This window comes from Phocoena sinus, chromosome 11, assembly GCF_008692025.1.
Source record: "Phocoena sinus isolate mPhoSin1 chromosome 11, mPhoSin1.pri, whole genome shotgun sequence".
Lineage (NCBI taxonomy): Eukaryota > Metazoa > Chordata > Mammalia > Artiodactyla > Phocoenidae > Phocoena > Phocoena sinus.
Genome location: NC_045773.1, coordinates 79,316,200 through 79,338,686, shown reverse-complemented (window position 1 = coordinate 79,338,686; position 22,487 = coordinate 79,316,200). Strand labels below are relative to the sequence as shown.

Genomic DNA, 22,487 nt, shown 5'->3' with positions numbered 1-22,487 from the left:
TATTCTGAAAAATGGTGAGGTAAGGAAGCAAGAGAATCTTGATGCCAGAAGGGGCTGGTATGTCAGACAGACTTACTCTATCAGGAAGGGAATGCCTTTTAACGTCATTCTTCTCTAGTAGATATTTCTTCTTTGACCAAGGTCAGTTTGCTGATGCCAAGAGATTGGTTACTCCACAGTCTCATAAGATCAAGTTACTTAACCTTCCTGTGACTGTTTCCTCATACTAATATGGCTTAATAATACTATATCTCATGAGGTAGTTGTGAGGCCTACAGAATAGCATCTACCTCACAGGGATGCTCTAAGGACCAAGTGCTCAGCGTGGCACCTGACACACAGTAAGTGTTTGGTCAAGGAAAGCTTTCGTAATTACCATTGTTATTAATAACAATGACAGAGGAGATCCAATTAGGAGAATTTGGGCAAGAATGTAGGGCGTGGCCTTAAGAGAGCAGAAGTGCCTTCACCTGTCTGGGACATACGGTCAGAGCTCAACCAGAGTGTGAAGACGGAGCACCTTCGTTCCCCCGTGTCAAGGGACAAGGATGGATCTGCTGCTGAGGCTGGGATTCCAGCAGATCCTTCTGTAAAGAGAAGAAGAGTGGAAGATACCAACCTCACCTTGAAGGAAGTAGCAGCTTAGCAGAGAACTAGGACTAACGGGCATCCACAGTTAAAGCAACAGTACGTACAGTCATATCACAATCATGCAAAGTAACACCTGCATTTGGTGAGGTATGTAGGAAAACAAGAGCCTGAAAGGAGTGACCCAAACGTTACCTGTGGGAATCTCTAGGAGATGGGAACATGAGTTCTTGTTTTTGTTTTTTAAGATTATGAATTTATTTTGTAATTAAGAAAAAAAAGTGCTAGTTTTAAGTGATGTAAGACAACTTATAACTCAGTTAAGAGTTCTGGAACACCACTGAAGTGAGAAATCCTGTGCTCTAGACTAACATGGGAAGACATCATAAGGGGTGACATTTTGGGGACTCCTGAAGGATCGATGAGGTGTACATGTATGGGGGGAGAAGACAGCTCTGGCGAGGAGCCCTGAGCAAGTGGATAATCATGGCAGGTTCAGTGATCACCTTATTGCCTCTCAGCTCCACGTCCACTCTTTGCTCTGATTCTGGAGCTGGACCCTATGGACATTTCTCTTTGGCCAGCTGGCACAACGCCAGGCTCTGTCCCGCTACCATTGTTCAGGGGGTGGAGAAAGATCCTGACCAAGGAGGGCCTACAAAGAGCAGACCGAGATTAGCCAGAAAAAAACACAAGAAAATCGTGCAGGGTCTTAACCTCCAGATGGAGAAGGAGTTCATTCGTGAATTGAAAGCCTAGTGAGACACCTTCCCAACGTTGCCAAAGGTCTCCCAGGGCCTAACACAGCCGGTGAGGCTTCCGCAGCATCTTGTCTTCCGGCGTGCTCGCTCCTCCTTCTGATGGTCTGGACCTTCCTCCAGGTACCGACTTCTCGTCAGGCTGAGCACACACTTGTCATACCACTTTACTGGCCCACGGCGTTGCCGCTACCTAGAGCAACCTCTTTTACTCCTTGATACCTTGACTATTTGTCCTTCAAAAGGCTGATCAGGCGTGCTATTGGTGTAAAAAGTTTCCCCTGAGTCTCTTCCCTCCAGCTTAAAACCTTCCCCCTGTACATCCTTCTAGACTACCTCTATTCCATGCATCATGTTAACTTAGGCTGATTCAGTGTCTGTTCATCTTTTCCACCACTGAACTTCTTCATGGCTTTAATGATCCCCTGTAACTCCAGAGACTAGCAGACTGCCTGGAACATGGCAGGTGAACTGAATCAACGTGGGCTGCGCCCCGACTGCTGAGAATGTCTTTTGAAGGCAGGATTATATTATTCTGGGAGATTAGAACACTCAGAATTAGTGGGGCATCATTGTTAGGGGCAGGACAGCATTTTAGTGCTTCTGGTTTGGGAGTTTTTGGTTAACCAATATCTATTCCAATAAATTCCATCACTGTCACGTTTCTCTCTGTCTGTCTTCTCTCGCTAGTGTACACATGCAGAGGTAGATGGTGGAGGAATTAGAATCTACCGTTAATCAGTCTGCCTTGGGCTCAAACTTTGAAATTACAAGAAGGAAAACATCTGGACTTCCTCATGAGAATCTTTGCAATGTCCATTTCTGTTAAAATGCCTTTTTGACATAAACAAGGGGAAAGTTCATAGGCGTACTATAGAATATTCACCACATTGCTGGCATTCTGCAAAGAATTGGGCTGGTTAAGTGGCTCCCAGGTCACTCTTACCTATCCCAAGCTGAGAGCATCTAGATTTTGATTGGATTATTGCCAGAGCTCATTAGCATAGTGTACCTTGACCTGGATTAGGGAACAGCAGCTTCTGCATAGAAAATGATCAGAGCTTGCTGGGACCTGAACCAGAGACGAGATTTTTATGACACAGTTTTGTCTACATCTCCATAAGAAGTCAGAGGTAAGGAAACCATTACAAAGTTTCAGTTGTAAGATTAAAAAAAAAAATGGGGAAGTAATATACAGCATAGGAAATATAGTCAATAATATTGTAATAACTTCATATGGTGACAGATGGTAACTTATGATGATCATTTTGTGATGTATAAAAATGTCGAATCACTACGTTGTACACCTGAAAGTAATATTGTAAATCAATTATACATCAATTTAAAAAAAAGGTAAAGAAGCCAGAAATCCTGAGGAGAGACAAATGTAAGGGATGTGATAATGGCCACCTCATTTCTACAGAGTTTCATTTGTTCTGGTCGGTTTTCTGTAGAAATAATGAAACTTGAACAAGTTTCAAGCTTGGCCCAAGTTGCTTTGAAAAAAGAAAGTCTTGACAAATGGAGTTTTTTAATCCTAGAGGAAAACTGAATTGGCTTGTTTATGTTTTAAAGGCTGTAAACCATCTTTTCTTCTCTCCTGTGTTTTGGTCTTAACTTTCAGAGAAATATTAAGTTCATGTTCATTCATTTGTCAAGAATTTATATCAGAAAAAAATCGAAAAAGCAATGTAGTTTTTCTGCAGCAGGATTTTTGATTCCCCTTCCCTTATTTTTTTATTTTTTATTTTTTTTTAAAGAAGATGTTGGGGGTAGGAGTTTTTTTTATTAATTAATTAATTTATTTTTGCTGTGTTGGGTCTTCGTTTCTGTGCGAGGGCTTTCTCTAGTGGTGGTAAGCGGGGGCCACTCTTCATCGCGGTGCGCGGGCCTCTCACTATCGCGGCCTCTCTTGTTGCGGAGCACGGGCTCCAGACGCGCAAGCTCAGTAGTTGTGGCTCACGGGACTAGTTGCTCCGCGGCATGTGGGATCTTCCCGGACCAGGGCTCGAACCCGTGTCCCCTGCATTACCAGGCAGATTCTCAACCATTGCGCCACCAGGGAAGCCCCAGCCCTTCCCTTAATTTAAAAACAAAAGAATTATATCTATTTACATTGCCTAGGCTTAAAACAATGTCTTTGATTTTTTTGAAATGTGAATCTTGTTATTCAAGGTTTTTAAAAAGGTCAACCTGTTCCAGTTAGCTGTAACAAATTTTAGACCATCCAAGTTACTGTTGTTAATGTTAAAGAAGTACATAAAACCGTTGCTATCACATTTATCCTTGATATTTGTGTCTGACATACTTGTTTAAGTCTATGGCATCATTTCTTCAGTAACTTAGTGTTTATTTGCCAAACATAGAATTTGATTTAAAACTCAATGGGGATTTAATCTTGTACATCAGTGTTTGAACTGGGGGGCAGGGGTTTCATCTTTTTGAGTCTTGGACCACTAAGTTGTAGGCGAGTGTGGGTAGGTGCATTAGGGAAGGAAGAGACTCCTATTAGATTGTTATTTAGTGGCCAAGAACTTCATTTACATGTTCAGGTCAACAGTCTTCTATATCCATACACTTGCCCTCAGTACATCTCAGTGAGTGACAAGCATTAGGGTTACATAAAGCTAAGTAACTGAGGAACAGAGTGCATGGGACTTCCTAAGGTTGAGACTATTAAACTAACTTGTGGTTTGAGTGACTTTTAAGTAGTTCTATGTAACATCATTATGGCCCTTGTTTTTTACTACTTTTTTTTTTTTTTTTTTGCGGTATGCAGGCCTCTCACTGTTGTGGTCTCTCCCGTCGCGGAGCACAGGCTCCGGACGCGCAGGCTCAGCGGCCATGGCTCATGGGCCCAGCCGCTCGGCGGCATGTGGGATCTTCCCAGATCGGGGCACAAACCCGTGTCTCCTGCATCGGTAGGCAGACTCTCAACCACTGCGCCACCAGGGAAGCCCATGGCCCTTGTTTTTACTAGCGCACCAGCGAATGGAAATGTCACACACGTAAACGTGTTTTACTTCATATTCTGCTAACAAGCACATTTCATCTCAAAATGATTGTCTTTTTTATCCCCCAGACTTGAACACTTTAAATTTCTTTCCTTCTTTTTTCTTTTCTTTTCTTTTCTTTCTTTCTTTCTTTTTTTTTTTTTTTTTTGGTGGGGGGTAAATCCCCTTTAACCAATTATAACTAGAAACTAGTATTTCTCACGGTGGAAAAAAAACACAGTTTGCACAAACATTTTTGAACATCTATTGTTTATACAATACAATTTAATCAGAGTGAAGTCAGGCAGAATTTTCTTGTAGGGGGCAGATTGCTAAAGATAAAGCCAGAAAGTCTTGAAGCGTGCTTTGAATTAAACAAAGTTGAGAAACACTATTTTGGAGCAATAGTTCTCAAGCAGTTTTTACCCCCAGGGGACATTTGGCAATGTCTGGAGATATTTTCTAACAAGGAGGGGTGGGTTGCTACTGACACCTAATGGGCAGAGACCAAGGAAGCTGCTGAACATCCTACAATGCACAAGGTAACCTCCACCACAAAGAGTTATCAGGTTTGAAATGTCAACATCACCAAGGTTTTAGAGGAGTCTATCGTTTGATGATATTTGAAGATATAAAATGCATACTGGATTGTTCATCTCTATGGAAATTTAGATTTTAAAAAAGACTTCTAGACACATCTTGTTGCGACGTTCCCCTCTTGTAACACACCCCAGGTTGGCTAATTTATGAAGGTGTATCCAGGGAAACAGCTCTAAGCCAGCTATCCCTCCTGCCCCAACACAGGTACACGGAGGATAAGGTTTTAACCATTGGCTACAGGTGACAACAGTCCTTACTAAGGCCTTCCTGCTTGGGGCTAGCAATGAGGAAGGAAGCCTAAATCTGAGAGTGAAAGCGATGATCTCCTTTTGATTTCCCAAGGTCAAGCTTTATTTCAGCAAGGTCACTAAGGGCTCCTACATTTTGTTTTTGTTTGTATGTTGATGCTTTGCCAAAATATCAATGAAACAGGCTTTTCTGGCAGACGAGCACTGATTTTTATCACTTTAATGGTCAGTATTACTGTCATTTATTTTTTAGTGTCAGAAGACAGTCTACTGGTCTAAACTGCCTGGGCGGACTAATCCGACTGTGTTAAGAGCATTTGAGAGCAAAATTCTCAAGCACTCCTGAGGGCAGTTGGACAGACAGAAACCTGTGGGCCACCCGACTTTATCATGGAACTTGAGAACGTTGATTCTGAGGACAAAGAGATGTTAAGCTGGGATATTAATGATATGAAACTGCCACAGGTATGTACTTGCTTTAACACTGGCTTCAGCATTTGGCTATGAAATGCTGAACCGGTAACTTGCTAAGACCTGGAAGGAACTTGGTGAGGGTCCCTGCTGGGTAAACACCTCTCCTCCAGAGCTTCGGCTGGACATCTGACTGAGGACTTTTGAGAGGAGGTGCTAAGATCTATGAAATGAGCAAGCCCTTACCAACCAGACTCACCCGGTTACAGACAGAAGCAAAGAAAATGTTACTTCCCTTCTCTTTCAAAGTTGGCTTGGCTCAGATGGCACCCGCCTGCTAGCTAGTAAAACAAAATCCACGCTAATGTGTTTGTCCATAGATCGACTCTCTGTAATGCACAAGCTCCCATACTACCTTATTTGCTATAGTCATGGGTTTAACCTAAATCTGTCACTGGAATGTCCCGGTGAGAGTGCTCTTCTAGACTTTTTGTAACTAGTACACAGTCCACAGACATGGGGCTCCTCTCCAACTACAGAGTGACTTTCATTTCATGTTTTCTTTGCTTTATCTTTGGCAATTGCCTTTTTTTTGGCTGCCTCGGGTCTTAGGTGCGGTGCATTGCATGGGCTTTTCATTGTGGTGCGAGGGCTTCTCTCTAGTTGTGGCATGTGGGTTTTCTCTAAGTTGTGGTGCGAGGGCTCCAGAGCATGTGGGCTGTGTAGTTTGCGGTACACAGGCTCTCTAGTTGAGGCTCGCGGGCTCAGTAGTTGTGGTGCGTGGGCTTAGTTGCCCCAAGACATGTGGGATCTTAGTTCCCTGACCAGGGATTGAACCCACAACCCGTGCATTGGAAGGCGGATTCCTTACCACTGGACCACCTGGGAAGTCCCAGCAATTGACATTTTAAACTCTTAATTTGGTGGAAAACATTAGTTGTTTTAATTTTTTTGTTGTTGTTGTTGTTGGCCACGCCACATGGCATGTGGGATCTTAGTTCCCCAACCAGGGACTGAACCCTGGCAGTGAAAGCACCGAGTCCTAACCACTGGACTGACAGGGAATTCCCAACATTAGTTGTTTAAAACTGACTTTCTTGAGCTCCCTTTTTGGCCTTTCTTCCAGTGAAGAATGTTCCAGTGAAGAATGTTTTCACTGGAAATTTTTGGGAAAGGTGGCTGGGAAAGCTAAGACTGGGAGACCACCAGTACCATCTAGTGAAAGGTCAAGCTCATGTGCCTGATTCTGGGGAACAAGAAATTTGAATTATCCCAAGCAGGGGAGAGGGAATGGAGATTCCACAGTCTTGATTTATAATCATTCCAGATTTCACTCTAATGAAGGCTTCCAGATCATTCCAAATTTCACTCTAGTGAAGTGTTTCTTTTATAGATTTTTTTTTTTTTTTTTTTTTTTTTGGCCAAGCCCTGTGGTATGAGGGATCTTATTTCTCTGACCAGGGATTGAACCTGTGCCCCCTGCCATGGAAGCTCAGTCTTAACTGCTGGACCACCAGGGAAGTCTCCCAAGTGTTTCTTTTGTTTCTTTTTATGTTTACCCTTAAATCTCCTCCCGTATTATCTCTGGGTAGGTCTTAGAAAAGCTGGGAAGCACCAAGTATGCCCTACTTTCCATCCACTTAAGGATGGTTCAATACACTACAGCTAAATCATGCAAATATCTATTTTAAGGATCTATCTTTGTAGTTGCTTGTAATTGGTTTACAATAGTTGTAGCTGTTTTAGAGGAAACTTTAAGGTAAATTTTAATTACTCCTGGCTCAGGGACCCATATTCCTAGTTCATGATTGCAGCTCTCAAATAGAGAAGATGGACATCCTCAAAAACAAGAGTTGCAGGAAGCAGGCACATAGATGATTTTGCAAAGTCACATCGTAGAGTAGGAGCTTTAATGGGGTCTAAGAACCCCCTGAAATGGCGGACAACACTGTACTAGCGTTTACTTTTTCTGGGACAGAGGATTCATATCATTCATCAAATCTGTAGACAAGAGGAAGAAACACTTCCCTGGAGGGGATCTCAGGGCTCATAAAAGTTCATGTTCCAACATGAATTTTCCAAAACTCAAGCATTCTCAGCTACCCAGGACATTAAAATGAGACATTTACAATAAAAATACACATTCAATTTTGGAAGTGCATCATTTTTAGTTCGTAGAAAAAGTTTGATTGTTCGTGGAAATAGGAAAGTGCCCTTCAATTCGTTAAATATGCCAGGGAAATGATTAAAAGAGCAAAATATTCCTTAGTATTTTCTGAGCAGAGTCAACACCATCCTCATCTGGGTTTATGCTGGCTTTGGAATTGTATCAAGACCTAGTTGAGGTGAAAAATGAAAGGTCTTGGAAGGATTTCCAAGCACAGTAGATTTTATACTTCAAGAGTGTTTCTGAAGGCAGAGTGGTGTATGGTGAGAACAGGGCTAGGAGACCAAGTCCTGGCTTTGAATTCCAGTCCTGCCTCTTTTTATTTGTAGAATTTCACGGGGTGGTTTAGCTTTTCTGAGGCTCCCTTTCCTCTTCTGATAATGGAGTGCTTGCACTAAATAGTCTCTTACGGACCCTTTCAGTTCTAAGAGTCTAGGATTCGGTGACCTGAGATTTGGAAGACGGCCTGCACCCTAGAATGGGGCCCGGGTGCCAACCACAGGGCCTGGTACGTGTTAAACACAAACAACAAATACGAAATTCACGAATGATTGGCTCTGTGGCTTATCTGTGTGACTCTAAACCAATCTATTTTCTTAAGTCTTCATTACCTCCTCTGTAAAATGAAAATAGTAATTCCTTAGATACCTTTCTTAAATGTCTAAGCTGTTTAGAACAAATGTGCTCCCAAAATGTGTTCTGTAGTGTGTAAGTTACAAGGAATTTTAATGGATGCTGCGAAGGAAGAAGAGTACTAAGTTCAATGAAGTTAAGCCAATTTTTTTCTTGGCCACACTGTGCATCATGCAGGCTCTTAGTTCTGACCAGGGATCGAGCCCGTGCCCCCTGCAGTGGAAGCGCGGAGTCCTAACCACTGGACCGCCAATTTCTCTACTGCCAACATGGTGCCTTTCTTACTGCACTGGCGGCTCTCCCAAGAGGAAGTTGTTGGCATTGTTGCCCTATCATAGTTTTGACTACAGAGCCCTTTTTTCATGGAGCCCCTTGGGCGATGAGTGTGCCTCAGACCATCTGTTCGAGCATTAAAACATATGTTTTAAAGGATTACATCTATAATAACATGCACTGGCTTATTACTATTATACATTTCCCCAATTCCATTCTTTTTCCCACCCATACAAAGGATTTACAGTTTATTGTTCATATTTTTATATTCTTGCCAGGATTCCTGCAAATTCCTGTAGCTTGTAGACAAATTCCTTTCTTATTAATGCACCCCGCTGCTTCAAGTTTTGAGATGGTTACAAGAGTGCTCACTGCATCTTTTGGTCCTGGGAACTCCATAGCCCTTTATACATCCCAGATAGGTCACGATCTATGGGTTAATTTTTGGCAACAGTGAACAATGACATCCTTATCAGGATAGCAGAGATTTTTGAGTGCCGGGGATGTGCCAGACACCATAGCAGGCTCAGGGATACAGGGGCCGTTAAGCTATGCTAACTTTCACGGAAGGGCTCACGATCTTCTGGGCCAGTGAAGCAATACCAGTGTCCAAACAGAGAATCGATGCCGTGTAGAAAAATGTCGGAGGCGCTGAAAGAGGACGTACGTAATTCAGCGTGACTCAGGCATGGGGAACAAGGCATAACATCTGGCAAAAGTCTCTCTGGACACATACATTGTAAAAGGTGAGAGGATTAGGGCAGGTGAAGGTAAGAAAATCCAGGCAGAGTAGAGCACTTTGAAGACTGTTCAAAGGCTACATATGGGGAAGCTGTGCACAGACAGCAAGGGGATCTGGGAGGCTACCGGCGTGAAAGGTGGTTTGGACGCAGGCTATCCTAAGATGATTCCGTTATTTTATTTTATTTTATTTTTTAAATTTTTTTAAAGCATTCTTTTAAAAAAAAATTTATTTAATTATTTGGCTGTCCCAGGTCTTAGTTGTGGCGCACGGGATCTTCAATCTTCTTTGCGGCATACAAACTCTTAGTTGCCGCATGTGGGATATAGTTCCTTGATCAGGGATCAAACCTGGGCCCCCTGCATTGGGAGCACAGAGCCTCAGCCACTGGACCACCGGGGAAGTCCCAATTCAGTTTTTTTTTTTTTTTTAAAGGCAGTGGGAAGCCGTTAGGCTTGTTGAGCTGGAAAGCGTCATGATCAGATCTAGGGCTTGGATGGTCTCTTGCCCTCACTAAATCATCCATCCCTGGATTTGTTTCATGTGTTCTCCCTGCTTTAAGCTGCATGTGTGTCTTTATAAATCTTCATTCACTCTTTCTGATCACTTGCCTAGCTTCTGGTTATTTTGATACCACTTCTCTTTTATCCAGCCTCCACAGAGTCAGCCCAGAACTTCAGGCACTTAACTTACTCAAAACCGTCATTGATAAAAGCCTCTTTATTCCAGACCAATGTAGTACACTACTTTTGCTTTCCCTTCCTATTCCATTAAACTACATTTGCATTTTCAAAGTTCAAATATAATTGCTTTAGGGTTTGCTTGGTCCAAGCAGCAAATGTCTGGGGTTGGGTTAGTCTTACCTTTATTAAAAATGTTCACTACATGGTTCATTACACGGATACTTCTTATTAATACTGATTGTTAATACTTGGGAGCCATGAACCCCTAAGAAATTTATTTATTTTTTTCCTGGTTGAAAACCAGGAAGAAAACCAATTCCTTGTTCTCCTAAATAGTACCCACTGAGCAGGGAGATGGAAGCAGCCACTCTGCTCCCAGCACCTGCAAGGTTCTCTGAGCAGAAACACAAAGTGTTCCAATAGCCCCACAGCAGACAAACACCCCGAATCACTGTTCATGAACATGAGCAGTTTCCAGATGAAACCCATGACCAAAGCCACACCAAGCCATTAACTCACACAATTCCAAGGTTTAAGTATACATTTTGCAGAGAAAACCTAAAACCTATACATAGGCTAAACATAAATACAGGGCCACCTGCAGCCTGGAGAATCAACCCCAAAGAGGCCACGTCTCTGATGAGTTCATTCCTGGACCGTGATTTTAACCAGTACAATTTCCTTTGCCTCAATCTTAGGAGCAGAGGTGAACCTTTGAGCTTGTACTGTGAATTTGTGTGGTTAAATGTGATCAGAACAAGCTAGTTGTAATCAGATGTGTCTTGGCGCTTAGGGAGCTAAGGGGTAAACCAGATTCTGGATTTCTGGTCAATTATTATCTGACTGCACGATCAGGTCACTTTGTTGTTGGTCCGACAGGGACACTCGTAACTTTGTCCTCTTTGTCCAGCATTGTCCTTGATCTCAAGGTCATTTGAACTCCCTGGGACAGTTCCACGTATATTGACCCCGTGGTCATTGGGTCCCCCCACTTTTGGGACCAGAATTCTTCTGCTACCCTGTGCTTCTGGGGTCGTGGGGGTGGTAACAGAGACTCTCCCTGGGTGCCCAGGAGGTCCCTTGCTTAGCTGGGTGGAGTTGGAAAGGAAAGGGAGAAAAGAAAAGAGGGGGTAACAGAGTTTGAAAGCTGGGGCACTCTGTCCCACCTTAGTGTTGTCTGAACAAATAAGGAACTTTTTCTCCTGCATCTTGACCCTTTAACAAAGGTAGGAAATTGCAAGATTAGTCAAAGGAGTAATGCTTAACTCAAAAGCATTTTGATGGTGAATTTCTCCCTTTGAAAACACTTGGAGTTTGGTTTCCAGTTGATTCGGAGAGATAAGTTCCTGAAAAGTTGAAGGTAAATCAAAGTGCTGGAGGAATTTTTTTTCTGTATTCCATAAGTAACATCTAATTTTTTCCTCTCTCTAGTTTGCTTAAATGTGTATCTGTTTGCTAGCCCGGTTTTATTTAGAGACATTTATTTATAAGGAATTAATAAGCTATTCTTATTAAAGAAAACCTGGCAGATAATTGCTTTACATTAGAATAGATTATATTCCAAGGGAAAGATCAGATTTAATATAATAACATGATAATGTAAATATTTTTGATACCTTATTTCAGAATTTTGATTTTAATTCATTAGTTTTATGTAATAGTGTATATTTAATTCTTAAGTTACCCTATTAAAACTTCAAGTAGTTAAATAAATTAGAATGAAGGCAGGATGAAGGGTGCTCTGATTGCATAGGGCAGCGGTCCCCAACCCTTTTGGCACCAGGGACCAGTTTTGTGGAAGACAATTTTTCCATGGACAGGGGTGGGGGGTGGGGGGCGGGTGGGAGTGTGGGGATATAGTTCAGGTAGTAATGTGAGCGATGGCGAGTGATGGGAAGCGGTAGATGAAGCTTTGCTCACTCTCCAGCCTCTCACCTCGTCCTGTGCGGCCCGGTTCCTAACAGGCCAAGGACCAGTACCGGTTCACGGCCTGGGGGTTGGGGACTCCTAGCATCCAGTTTCAAAGATTTTGAGTGAGTTAGAGGATTAAGTCTCTTAGGGAAAGAAATTGCATACATAAGTCACAGAAATATTCATTAAACCTCCAATGATATTACCCATGAGATTATAAAATATAAATTTGTTATATTTACATGTTGGAGACCTTAAGAATATTCCCTTTAAATTATAAACTTCTTAACCAAGAGGAAAAAGAAAGAGTTACTCATGAAAAGTTAGAAATTAAAATAAACAGAAGATCTGAAAAGAAAAAAATGCTTTGTGGTGATTTGCTAAACAAGATTAAGAAATAATTATTCTTCCTTTTAAAATTTTACTCTCCAGTGCCTTAAATTTGGAAGTTTTTAGAGTTCCTTATCATTCATTTGACACCTGGGTTCCTTTGCATCACTGGAATCTGGGTTTTCTCATAGCTGCAATGTCAAAAAATGTCAAAAATCTCACTAAGTATCCAGGTCAAAAGACTGGTCATAAATAAATAGCCAAGAGAATATCTTGATGTAAATACACTTACTCTTAAGTAATTTTCTTGAGGTCATACTTTGTCAATCTTATTACTGCATTATTAATGGAACTGGAAAACTAGGGTACCAGTGGAGGAGCTGTTGGAAAAAAATGCTTAACTGACCTTGGAATGTAGAACGTTTTGTGGGCTTTAAAACAAACCTCAACAATGCTAAAATAATCAAAAACACAGAATGTGTTCTCCAACTACAATGGATGCAAACTAGAAATTAATAGCAAAAGGCAACAGGAAAATCTGTAGATACATGGAAACTAAACAATATATTTCTAAATAATCCATCAAAGAGGAAACCTCAAAGGGAGATCAAAATATACATTAACCTGAGAGAGAGAAAAAAGACAGTGGAGCTCATTTCTTCCTCCACAGGCAGGGAGTACTGGCTTTAACTGGAGTGTTTGAGCCGCTCTCACAGACACTGTCATTCTTCCTGGTTGGTGGAATCTATGCCATTGACCAGCCTGAAGAGGCCCCTCACCTTTAAAACATGAAAATCTCAGCTTCCCTTCAAGTCCACCTCACCCTTTTCTCTGATGCCCTGACAACTGTGCTTTGTATTTGAAGAATTCAAATCCACAGTCCAAATTGCTAAAGGTTCATAGTTTAACGTTTTAACCTACATTTTTATTATTTGAGAAGATAAAATATTATGTTTTCTGTAGCATTTCTGTGGCAGAAGACAAGAGAGCACTATTTAGAGCTTTAGGCCAGAAGGAAGAGAAGAGAAGCGGGTGGAGGAAGGAGACAGGGCTGCCTGCGGGGTTGCCTGAGGTCTTCTCCTCACCCCGGGCATTGAGTCTTGTCCAGCTCAGAATTACCAGGGAAGTCGGGGAGAGAGGGAAAGAACTGGAAAAAACAGCTCATTCAGCATCTTGGCCTGGCCAGGCCTCTTTCCTAGACACTCAACTGTAATTGCCCGATGGACCAGAGGGGACTCCTCCGGATGCCATCCCCCTTCTTCCCGCCCTTTTCGAGCAGCATTCCCTTCCCACGCTACAGGGCAGCAGCAGAGGGGCATTGTCACTGCTCTGAGAAAGAAGGTCACTAACAAGATCTGCACCAATGAAGCTTTTGTTTTATAGGGGCTTGGACTCCTGTCTTGCATTTGGCTTAACAAGGTTTAGAGCATGAAGTGACCTCTCTGGGGGTCATCTCTGTCCTAAAAGCTGGTGGCCCTCACAATCATACTGGCTGGTGTGTGTGGCCCCAGATCCGACAGAGTAACAGCTAACACTGGTGTGGAACTTGCTGTGTGCCAGGCACTGGTTTTATTTTATTTTGTTTTTAAAAATTGAAGTATAGTTGATTTACAATGTAGTGTCTGGTATGCAGCAAAGTGATTCATATATATACATATATATATATTCTTTTTCATATTCTTTTCCATTATGGTTTATTATAGGATATTGAATACAGTTCCCTATGCCAGACACTGTTTTTTTAAAAAATATTTATTTACTTAATTTATATTTTTGGCTGCGTTGGGTCTTAGTTGTGGCCCGCGGGATCTTCGTTGAGGCACATGGGATCTTTCGTTGCAGCGCGCGGGCTTCTCTCTAGTTGTAGCATGTGGGTTTTCTCTCTCTAGTTGCGGCACGCAGGCTCCAGGTTGTGTGGGTTCTGTACTGCGGCACACGGGCTCTCTCACTGAGGCGCATCGTAGTTCCCCGACCAGGGATCTAACCCGCGTACCCTGCATTGGAAGACGGATCCTTTACCACTGGGCCACCAAGGAAGTCCCTGTTTTTGTTTTTGTTTTCTTTTCCACTATAGTTTATTACAAGATATTGAATATAGTCCCCTGTGATATACAGTAGGATCTTGCTGTTTATTATATATATGGTAGTTTATATCTGCTAATCCCAAACTCCTAGTTTATCCACCCCACCCCTTTGGTAACCATAAGTTTGTTTTCTATGTCTGTAAGTCTATTTCTGTTTTGTAAATAAGTTCATTTGTATCTTTTTTTTTTTTTAGATTCCATGTATAGGTGATATCATGTATTTGCCTTTCTCTGACTTTCTTCACTTAGTATGATAATCTCTAGGTCCATCCTTGTTGCTGCAAATGACATTATTTCATTCTTTTTTATGGCCGAGTAATATTCCATTGTATAGATATACTACATCTTCTTCATCCATTCATCTGTCGATGGACGCTTAGGTTGCTTCCATGTCTTGGCTGTTGTGGATAGCAGGCACTGTTTTAAATGCTCTGTGTGTGCTGACTCGTTCGGTCTTTCTTCACAGCATCCCTGCCAGGCAGGTAGTCCTGTGACCTCCATCTCACAGAGCAGGAAGTGGAGCCCTGAGAGGGAAGGAACTATTGTAAGGCCCTCACCCAGGGCCTTCACAGGCTGTGCTCTTACCAAGGGCTGGTAAGCTCTCTGTGAAGGGCCAGATGGGAAATATTTTAGGCTTTGTGGACCATACAGTCTCGGCTGCGACTACAGGACTCTGCCATGGTGTGTAAATGTATCCACAGACAACACTTGAATGAACATGGCTGGGTTCCAATAAAACTTGACTTATGAAAACAGGCATTGGGCTGGATTAGGCCCATGGCCCTAGTTTTCAGACCACAACTCTTCGCTATTAACTAGTACTAACTCTCATGTACATAAAACCTCTCATTTCTATTTCCTCAGACCCACCTCAGTTCCCATGAAGTTCCGTAAAATGACAACTATCATTAATTATATAAAATGTACATTTCACAGCACATCTGCTCTCCACAGTACTTCTGTGAAGCATGTTTTATCGATGTCCCCATTTTAGAGAATAGCAAAATTCAGCTTCAGAGACAGTCACCGGCCCCGAGTCTCACATTAAAAAGTTCTTTTGGCATGTTCTAAACTTGAAATCTAACTGAAGAGACACCGACTTCCCTGAGTAGCTTTTCCACCCTAATGATGTTTGCTTTTTTTCCTTCTCAAACATCTTGTCTTTCCTTTCTCATATCCTATGCTGTGTCTTCTTGTTGGGGAAGCAAAGCAGAGGCACCCGGATCTCTCTTCCTGGAGCTTCTAGAATCTTCTACCATAATCTCCTTGCTGAAAATGTTCTTATACCAAGGGGGTGGGCACAGCCTACGTTTGACTACTGAGACCCCTTAATGATTCTCACCCTAAGAATCTGTCAAACGCCACATCCTTTTGAGCCACAACTTCAGTGACTAACATTTATTCTGAGCTCCCTCCAGGCTAGGTGCTGTGCTAAGTAATTTTTATATATTATCCTATTTAATTCTCAGACCCACTTGAGGTAGGCAGGTCTAGTTATTTATCCCTATTATGCAGATAAAGAAACTGAGACACAGAAAGCTAAATAACTTATGCTATAAGGATCGGGTATCCTGTGTGTCTGCCCACTCAAAGGAGACTTCAGTTAGCTATTCACGGGCAGGGAACTGTGCCCGTCCTGGGCAAGAACACAGACGTTTCCAGTCAAAGTAAGCTCTTCCTCACTCCCCTGCCCTGTTTGAGGCCCTTGAACATGAGTGTAGAGCAGAGGGGAGAAAATCTCCACGGGGGAGAAAGCAGCTCTCCAGCCTTCCACCGCGTACCTCAGGTGGCTTCGTATAAACCCTCCGCTTTCCCAACAAGGTAACCACCGCCCGGCGAGAGACATTATTTCGCGGCCCTGCCCCAGTGCTGTCCACTTCATTGTGCAAAGAGCACAATCACGTTACTTCACCCTCCAACACTCTCAGTGAAACGGTCCTCACTCTTATCACCAAAGGCTAGAGAAACAGCAATCGGGGGAGAGGGGCGGCATCACAACTCACTCTGGTCCAGGGAGCGGATGTTGGGTGGACCCGGGAATCACGTGCTCGCGGCCGTGCTGCGTGTGCTCAGACCCTCACGGCAGAGTGAAATCCAGCTTGGTCTTTGCTAAAGGTCTCGCGCCCAGCTCTCAAGCACCAAAAGCAGCTTTAAGCACAGTGCTGTTTTCCAGCTGAAACGATAATAATATCCTTTGTGTTTTCATCAGAACGTGAAAAAGACGGACTGGTTCCAGGAATGGCCAGATGCCTACGAGAAGCACATCTACAGCTCGGAGGACAGGAATGCGCAGCGGCACGTGAGCAGCTGGGCCATGCGCAACACCAACAATCACAACTCCCGCATCCTCAAGAAGTCCTGCCTGGGCGTGGTGGTCTGCAGCCGCGACTGCCTAGTCGCTGAGGGCCGCAAGGTCTACCTGAGGCCGGCCATCTGCGACAAGGCCCGGCAGAAGCAGCAGAGTGAGTGGGGCTCCTGCCCCGAGGGGCCACGACGTCCCCGCACCTCCCGAGGCCCATCCTTCGCACTGGAGGGTGGTGGAGACCAAGGCCGGTCCTTTAGGTTATCTTAAGGAAAGCCAGCCAGCTCCCTGGGCTCCGGTATCCATCCCAAAGATCTGCCACGGCCAGGGCACCCACCATTAACCTCCCTCGGGTTAAGACGCCTGACTCGGGGCCTCTGTTAAAAGGAAGACACATCACTTAGGGAACTAACATTAATTCACCAGCACACCCACCTAAAGTTTAAGAGAAAGTTGTGTATCACGCTTGCCACCTCACATCTTGGGGAATGGGGTCCCCAAAATGATCTCGATGAGTGCTTTGATCTAGAGTGGGAGCCGGGACTGACTCTGAGGTTAGACTCAATTCCATGCCATTTAGGTTCATCCATAATCACATGCTGAGATAATTCTTCATTTTGTTTTTTTATCATATTCATCAGGTTGTGAAATAGATGCATTTGGCATTCCCTGTGCCTTGCCCACTTCAGACCTCAAGTTACTTCATGTTCTTTCCTTGTAATTTGTTTTCAGAACTTGCTCTCAGGAAAGGATCTGGTATCAGTCATTTACACTTTAGTGAAACTTTAGTAGCTGCGTTCTCTCCGTCATGTGGTTCTGCTCCTTGACCCTTAGTTCTAATTGTGAAGTAAAAGAATTTTTTTCTGCTTCTCTACAAAGAATTTCAAGTATCAGTAAATAAGGAGGGAGGGATTTTTTTTTTTTTTTTTGCTCAAAGGAGCTCTCCCCTGTCCTGTAAAATATCCCGCTCTGTAGGCAACTGCTTCCTCTACCACGTGTGAAAGTGACCTGCGCTGCTTTGGTGGTCTGGCCTCCTAGGCTCAGGGGTCATGCCCAGTGTACAAAAGCCTATAAAACTGTGCCCAGGTGGATTCTTTGCCACCCAGGAATCTGAAATCGGCAGGGCCGCACAGACTCAGGTCACCTTCCTAAGTCACCTTCCTCTGCTCCTTTGTAGGGAAACGCTGTCCCAACTGCGATGGGCCCCTGAAGCTCATTCCCTGCCGAGGCCACGGGGGCTTTCCTGTCACTAACTTCTGGAGGCACGACGGACGCTTCATATTTTTCCAGGTTAGATTTGAGTTAGAGATTCCATTTCTCTTTAATTCAGGAACTCTTCACAGAGCGCCATCAGGAGTTTCCTCCAGGAAATGCACAGGTGGAGGGGAGCCTGCACCCTTCCTGGGGGACCCTCTGGGCGAGCAAACGTCTGTACCCCAAACCTTGAGACAGGAGTCAGGGGCTGGAGGCCAGGACAGGGGTGGCTGCCCCTGCCTCAGGCTCTGAAGGGGATGCTGCGGTCAGTAATCTGCTGAGGCAAGCACTGGCCTTCCACAGACCCAGCTCTGTAAACATGGACACATTGCTTTACTCCCCTAAGCCCCAGTTTTCTGTAAAATGTGGTGTTAAGAAGTCCTCATGGGGGAGGTGGTAGAAACAGTGGCCTCTGACAGTTGGACTGCCTGGGTTTGAGTCCGTGCTAAACCTGTCTCTGAAAAGAAAATGTTCTGATGTGTAGGGTTTGCCGGTTTCTGGGATATAACTATTCCCATCATGGCTGATATCAAGCCGGTTTTTTTTGTTTGTTTGTTTGAAAAAGCTAATTATTTTACTATATATTCTTTCATACTACTTATACGATCATAAGAAACATGGAGTTTCATGGCAAAGCACATTAAAAATTAATATTGAAGGTAAAAGAGAATAGAAGATGTTAAGCTTGACAGAGGTTCTCTGGAAAGATTTCTTTGGTAGGAGTGTGCAAGATGAGCTGAAATTTCCTTTCCCTTCTTTCCTCTTTGTTAATTCGGTTTCTTCATCAAATATATATTTTTAATTTAAAGTTAATTTTTTAATTAACTTTGTTAATTCGGTTTCTTCGTCAAATATATATTTTTAATTTTATTGGAGTATAGTTGATTTACAATGTTGTGTTAGTTTCAGGTGTACAGCAAAGTGTCAAGCTGTTTTTACAACCAGCTCACAAATTCCTGAATGGCCAACAGTTGGCTTTCGGCCTGGCTGGCTCTGGCACACTTTGAATCCTAGCTCCCACACGTACTAGGGGAGGTTTCCCAGGTGGTATAACCCCTCCATGCCTCCTGGGAAGGATGATAATGGTATAGCCCTCACAGCCTTGTGCCGAAGGTTCAGGGAGAATTATGTAATCAGCATTACTTGTCATCACTATGAATGTGACTTGGCCAGGCTGGGGAGAGACACCACGCAAGGAAGGAGCATCGTCAGCAAAGGCAGGTGGGCAAGTAGGAGCGTGCGTGGGGGGCTTGGGAGCATCTTAAAAGGATGCTCCACCAAGGGGGAAAGGGCGGGTGCTGGGATGAATTGGGAGATATATATATCTCCATATATATTGACATATATACACTATTTTTATACTATTGATACTACGTATAAAGTAGATAACTAATAAGAACCTATTGTATAACACAGGGAACTCTACTCAATGCCCTGTGGTGACCTAAATGGGAAGGAAATCCAGAAAAGTGGGGATATATATATATATATATATATATATACATATAGCTGATTCACTTTGCTGTACAGTAGAAACTAACACAACATTGTAAAGCCGCTATACTCCAATAAAAATTAATTAAAACAAAAAAAAAGGTTGCTCCAATCTTGTCTTAGTAGTCAACTGCAGCAATACCCAGTCCGATGGCAGGGCCCAGGATAAAGCTTTACGCACCGTGGAGCGCATCTAGTTATTTATTTCACTGCTTCGTCTCCTCTAAGTCAAAGGGAGAACACGATCATCCAAAGCCAGAAACCAAACTGGAAGCCGAGGCCAGAAGAGCAATGAAGAAAGCGCACTCTGCGTCGTCCTCTGTCGCCTCGAAGATGAGACAGGGCCCACAGATAAAGGTAACCTTGCCCCATGCAGCTTCAAAACGTACGACGACTTGCCACCCCTGTGGTGGCGGCGGTAGATTTCCCTGTCCCTTACCTACGAATGAAGCCGAAAATCACATACCTTCAGGCTCACCTGTGAGTCAGCCTCTGCCAAAGAGACTGAATCTGCGGGTTTCCTCTTCATTTCTACCATCTTTGTAGCAGGCCCTCAACTGTAAAGTCCATAGAATTTCAGAATCGTCTTTCCCTACTACAATTAAAAAGAGACTCGAATTAGTACTCAACCTGTGTTTGGCACTCTGTATTTCTGATAGAACCAAAATGAAATGATCTGTACAAAACATGAGCCTCGTGCTTTTTCATTCTTCCCTAAAGTAGATGATTTCCTCCGCGCACTCCACCAAGACGAAATAACCAGGCAGTTTCTGAAAACAGTGCTCATCCAGGGATGTGGGGATGGAGGCTTCTTCCCGCAGTCAAACTGTGATGTGAAGTTCATGGCTTTATGGGTGTCAGACTGTAGGTTTGTGGGTTTGTCTGCTTAAGAGTGTTACTAATTCCTATACTTTTTCTACTGTCCGATGTTCCACACTTCAGGAGTACAGAAATGAAGTCAGTCCATCCCTGGAGGCTCTAAAGTACCTTTAGAAAAAAAATTGTAATTTGAGTCTTTTGTAGGGAAATAGGAGCCCCTGAATCCCAATGACTGGTCTTATCCCATCTCCCAGCCCTGGGAGAAGTTGAAGGGTATTTCCTCCCACTCACCCTACCTGGTCACAGTCTCTCCAACCCCATCGGTCGATAGTCTTACATAAATAAGAGGATAACTTAATTCTCAACCAGATTCTTTCCTTGTGATTAACTGGAGGACAATTTACTTTCTCCATTGGTAAAAATAAATTGACCACCTCGTATTCCAGAGATCTACAATTTAACAACATGAGTTCAAAGTCTCTTGAGAAAAAAAACAAACCCTGTTCTCATGGAATCCACACAGCACTAAAAAATAGAAAAGTCAAGGAGGGAAATGAGGTTCCCCTGAGAGTTATACTGAGGATAAGGTAAAACTTTGAAGATAAAGTTTGATTTTTCTTAAATAGCCCCTTACAAGTTTCTCACAGAGTCAGTTAGGATATCAGACTTGCGTTTGAGGGGAAACATTTTAAACACACTCCTGTCTGAGTAAAGGGCAATTCGGCCCTTCCTGGTTGGTCAGATTGCAAACGGAAATGGCAGCAGCCTTTAGTTCTTCCAGGCCTTGGGTGCTTGTGCAAAGCCCCGTGTGTGCTTGTGATTCAAGTATGCAAGGAATGAAGAAAATCTGCAGAGCACTTATTTGTGCAGGGTCACTCGTGGGTGCCTGGGGTAGTTAGGTCAGTTTAACTTATTAACATGAGTTTTCTCTTTCCTTTCCAGCCTCTTCCAGGTGAAACACAAAGTTGGGAAAGTTTAACTTGGTCTTTCCAGGAAGGTGTCCAATTGCCTAGTAGTTACAGTGGACATTTAATAGGTAACGCTCCCCAGCAGAAGGCACTGAATGATGGCTCATCCTTCTCTGAGAGTTATGGTTCGGGGAGAACCTCTGACCCCAGAGACCCCACTCCCACCTTGGGCCCCACTCAGCTCTACGAGAAATGCAATTTGTCCAATAGTCGGGTCTCCAGCAGCCAGGACCTGCTTCAGCCTCCTGTCTCTGGAGTCTTCTCTGATTACACTGACCTGCAAACATGGAATAAGAATGTTGCTTTGGGGAGAAATCCTTCCAATGACAACAGTTGTCCCAGTTACGCTTTTCCTCTGACCAGCTGGCCTTACGACTTCTCCCCTTCCCAGAGCTCTTCAGAACCCTTTCTCCAGCAGATTCCCATGGAACCACCAGCACCCAAAACTAGCTGTCACCCCTTCTGGCCAAATCAAGGGGGTGAACTTTACGAAGAGAAGGTGCATGTGGATTTTAACAGCTACCACCCTTCCACCACTTGCCATTCACCTCAGGAAGACCCCTTTCTCCTCACCTACACCTCTCAGCCCCATCATCAATATTCTCTGCCTGGCAAAAGCAGCAAATGGGATTTTGATGAAGAAATGAGGTACATGGGTTTGGATCACTGCAACAACGAAATGCTTCTGAACCTCTGTCCTCTAAGATGATCCAAATCGGGAGACTTGTGCACTGACGGTGGAAATGTCATTTCGTGCAGCCTCTGCGGCAAACAGTATGGAGGTTCCTCAAAAAATTAAAAGTAGAACTACCGTATGATCCAGCAATCCCACTTCTAGGTATATATCTGAAGGCAATGAAATCACTATCCCGAAGAGTTACCTGCACCGCCATGTTCATTGCGGCATTATTTACAATAGCCAAGACATGGAAACAACCTAAGACAGATGAATGGATAAAGACAATGTGGTGTGTATATATACACATGATGAAATACTATTGAGCCATGAAAAAACAGGAATCACGTCATTTACAACAACACGGATGGACCTTAAGGGCACTATGCTAAGTGAAATAAATCAGAGAAGGAAAGACAAATACTGTATGAACTCGCTTACACATGGAAAATTTAAAAACCCGAATTCATAGAAATAGAGATCAGATTTGTGGTTGCCAGAGGTGGAGGGTGATGGGTGGGAGAACTGGGTGAAAGTGATCAAAAGGTAGAAA

General features: G+C 43.4%; 1 protein-coding gene across 1 annotated transcript; it reads left to right on the top strand.

Annotated features, from left to right (window-relative positions):
• The first annotated feature begins 5,577 nt into the window (after positions 1 to 5,577).
• Positions 5,578 to 21,967, top strand: GCM1 (glial cells missing transcription factor 1). Its single transcript, XM_032650192.1, has 5 exons — positions 5,578 to 5,652; positions 16,631 to 16,883; positions 17,901 to 18,013; positions 19,700 to 19,828; positions 21,233 to 21,967. The coding sequence occupies exons 1-5, from the start codon at positions 5,578 to 5,580 to the stop codon at positions 21,965 to 21,967; spliced, it is 1,305 nt and encodes a 434-aa protein (XP_032506083.1).
• Positions 21,968 to 22,487: the final 520 nt, after the last annotated feature.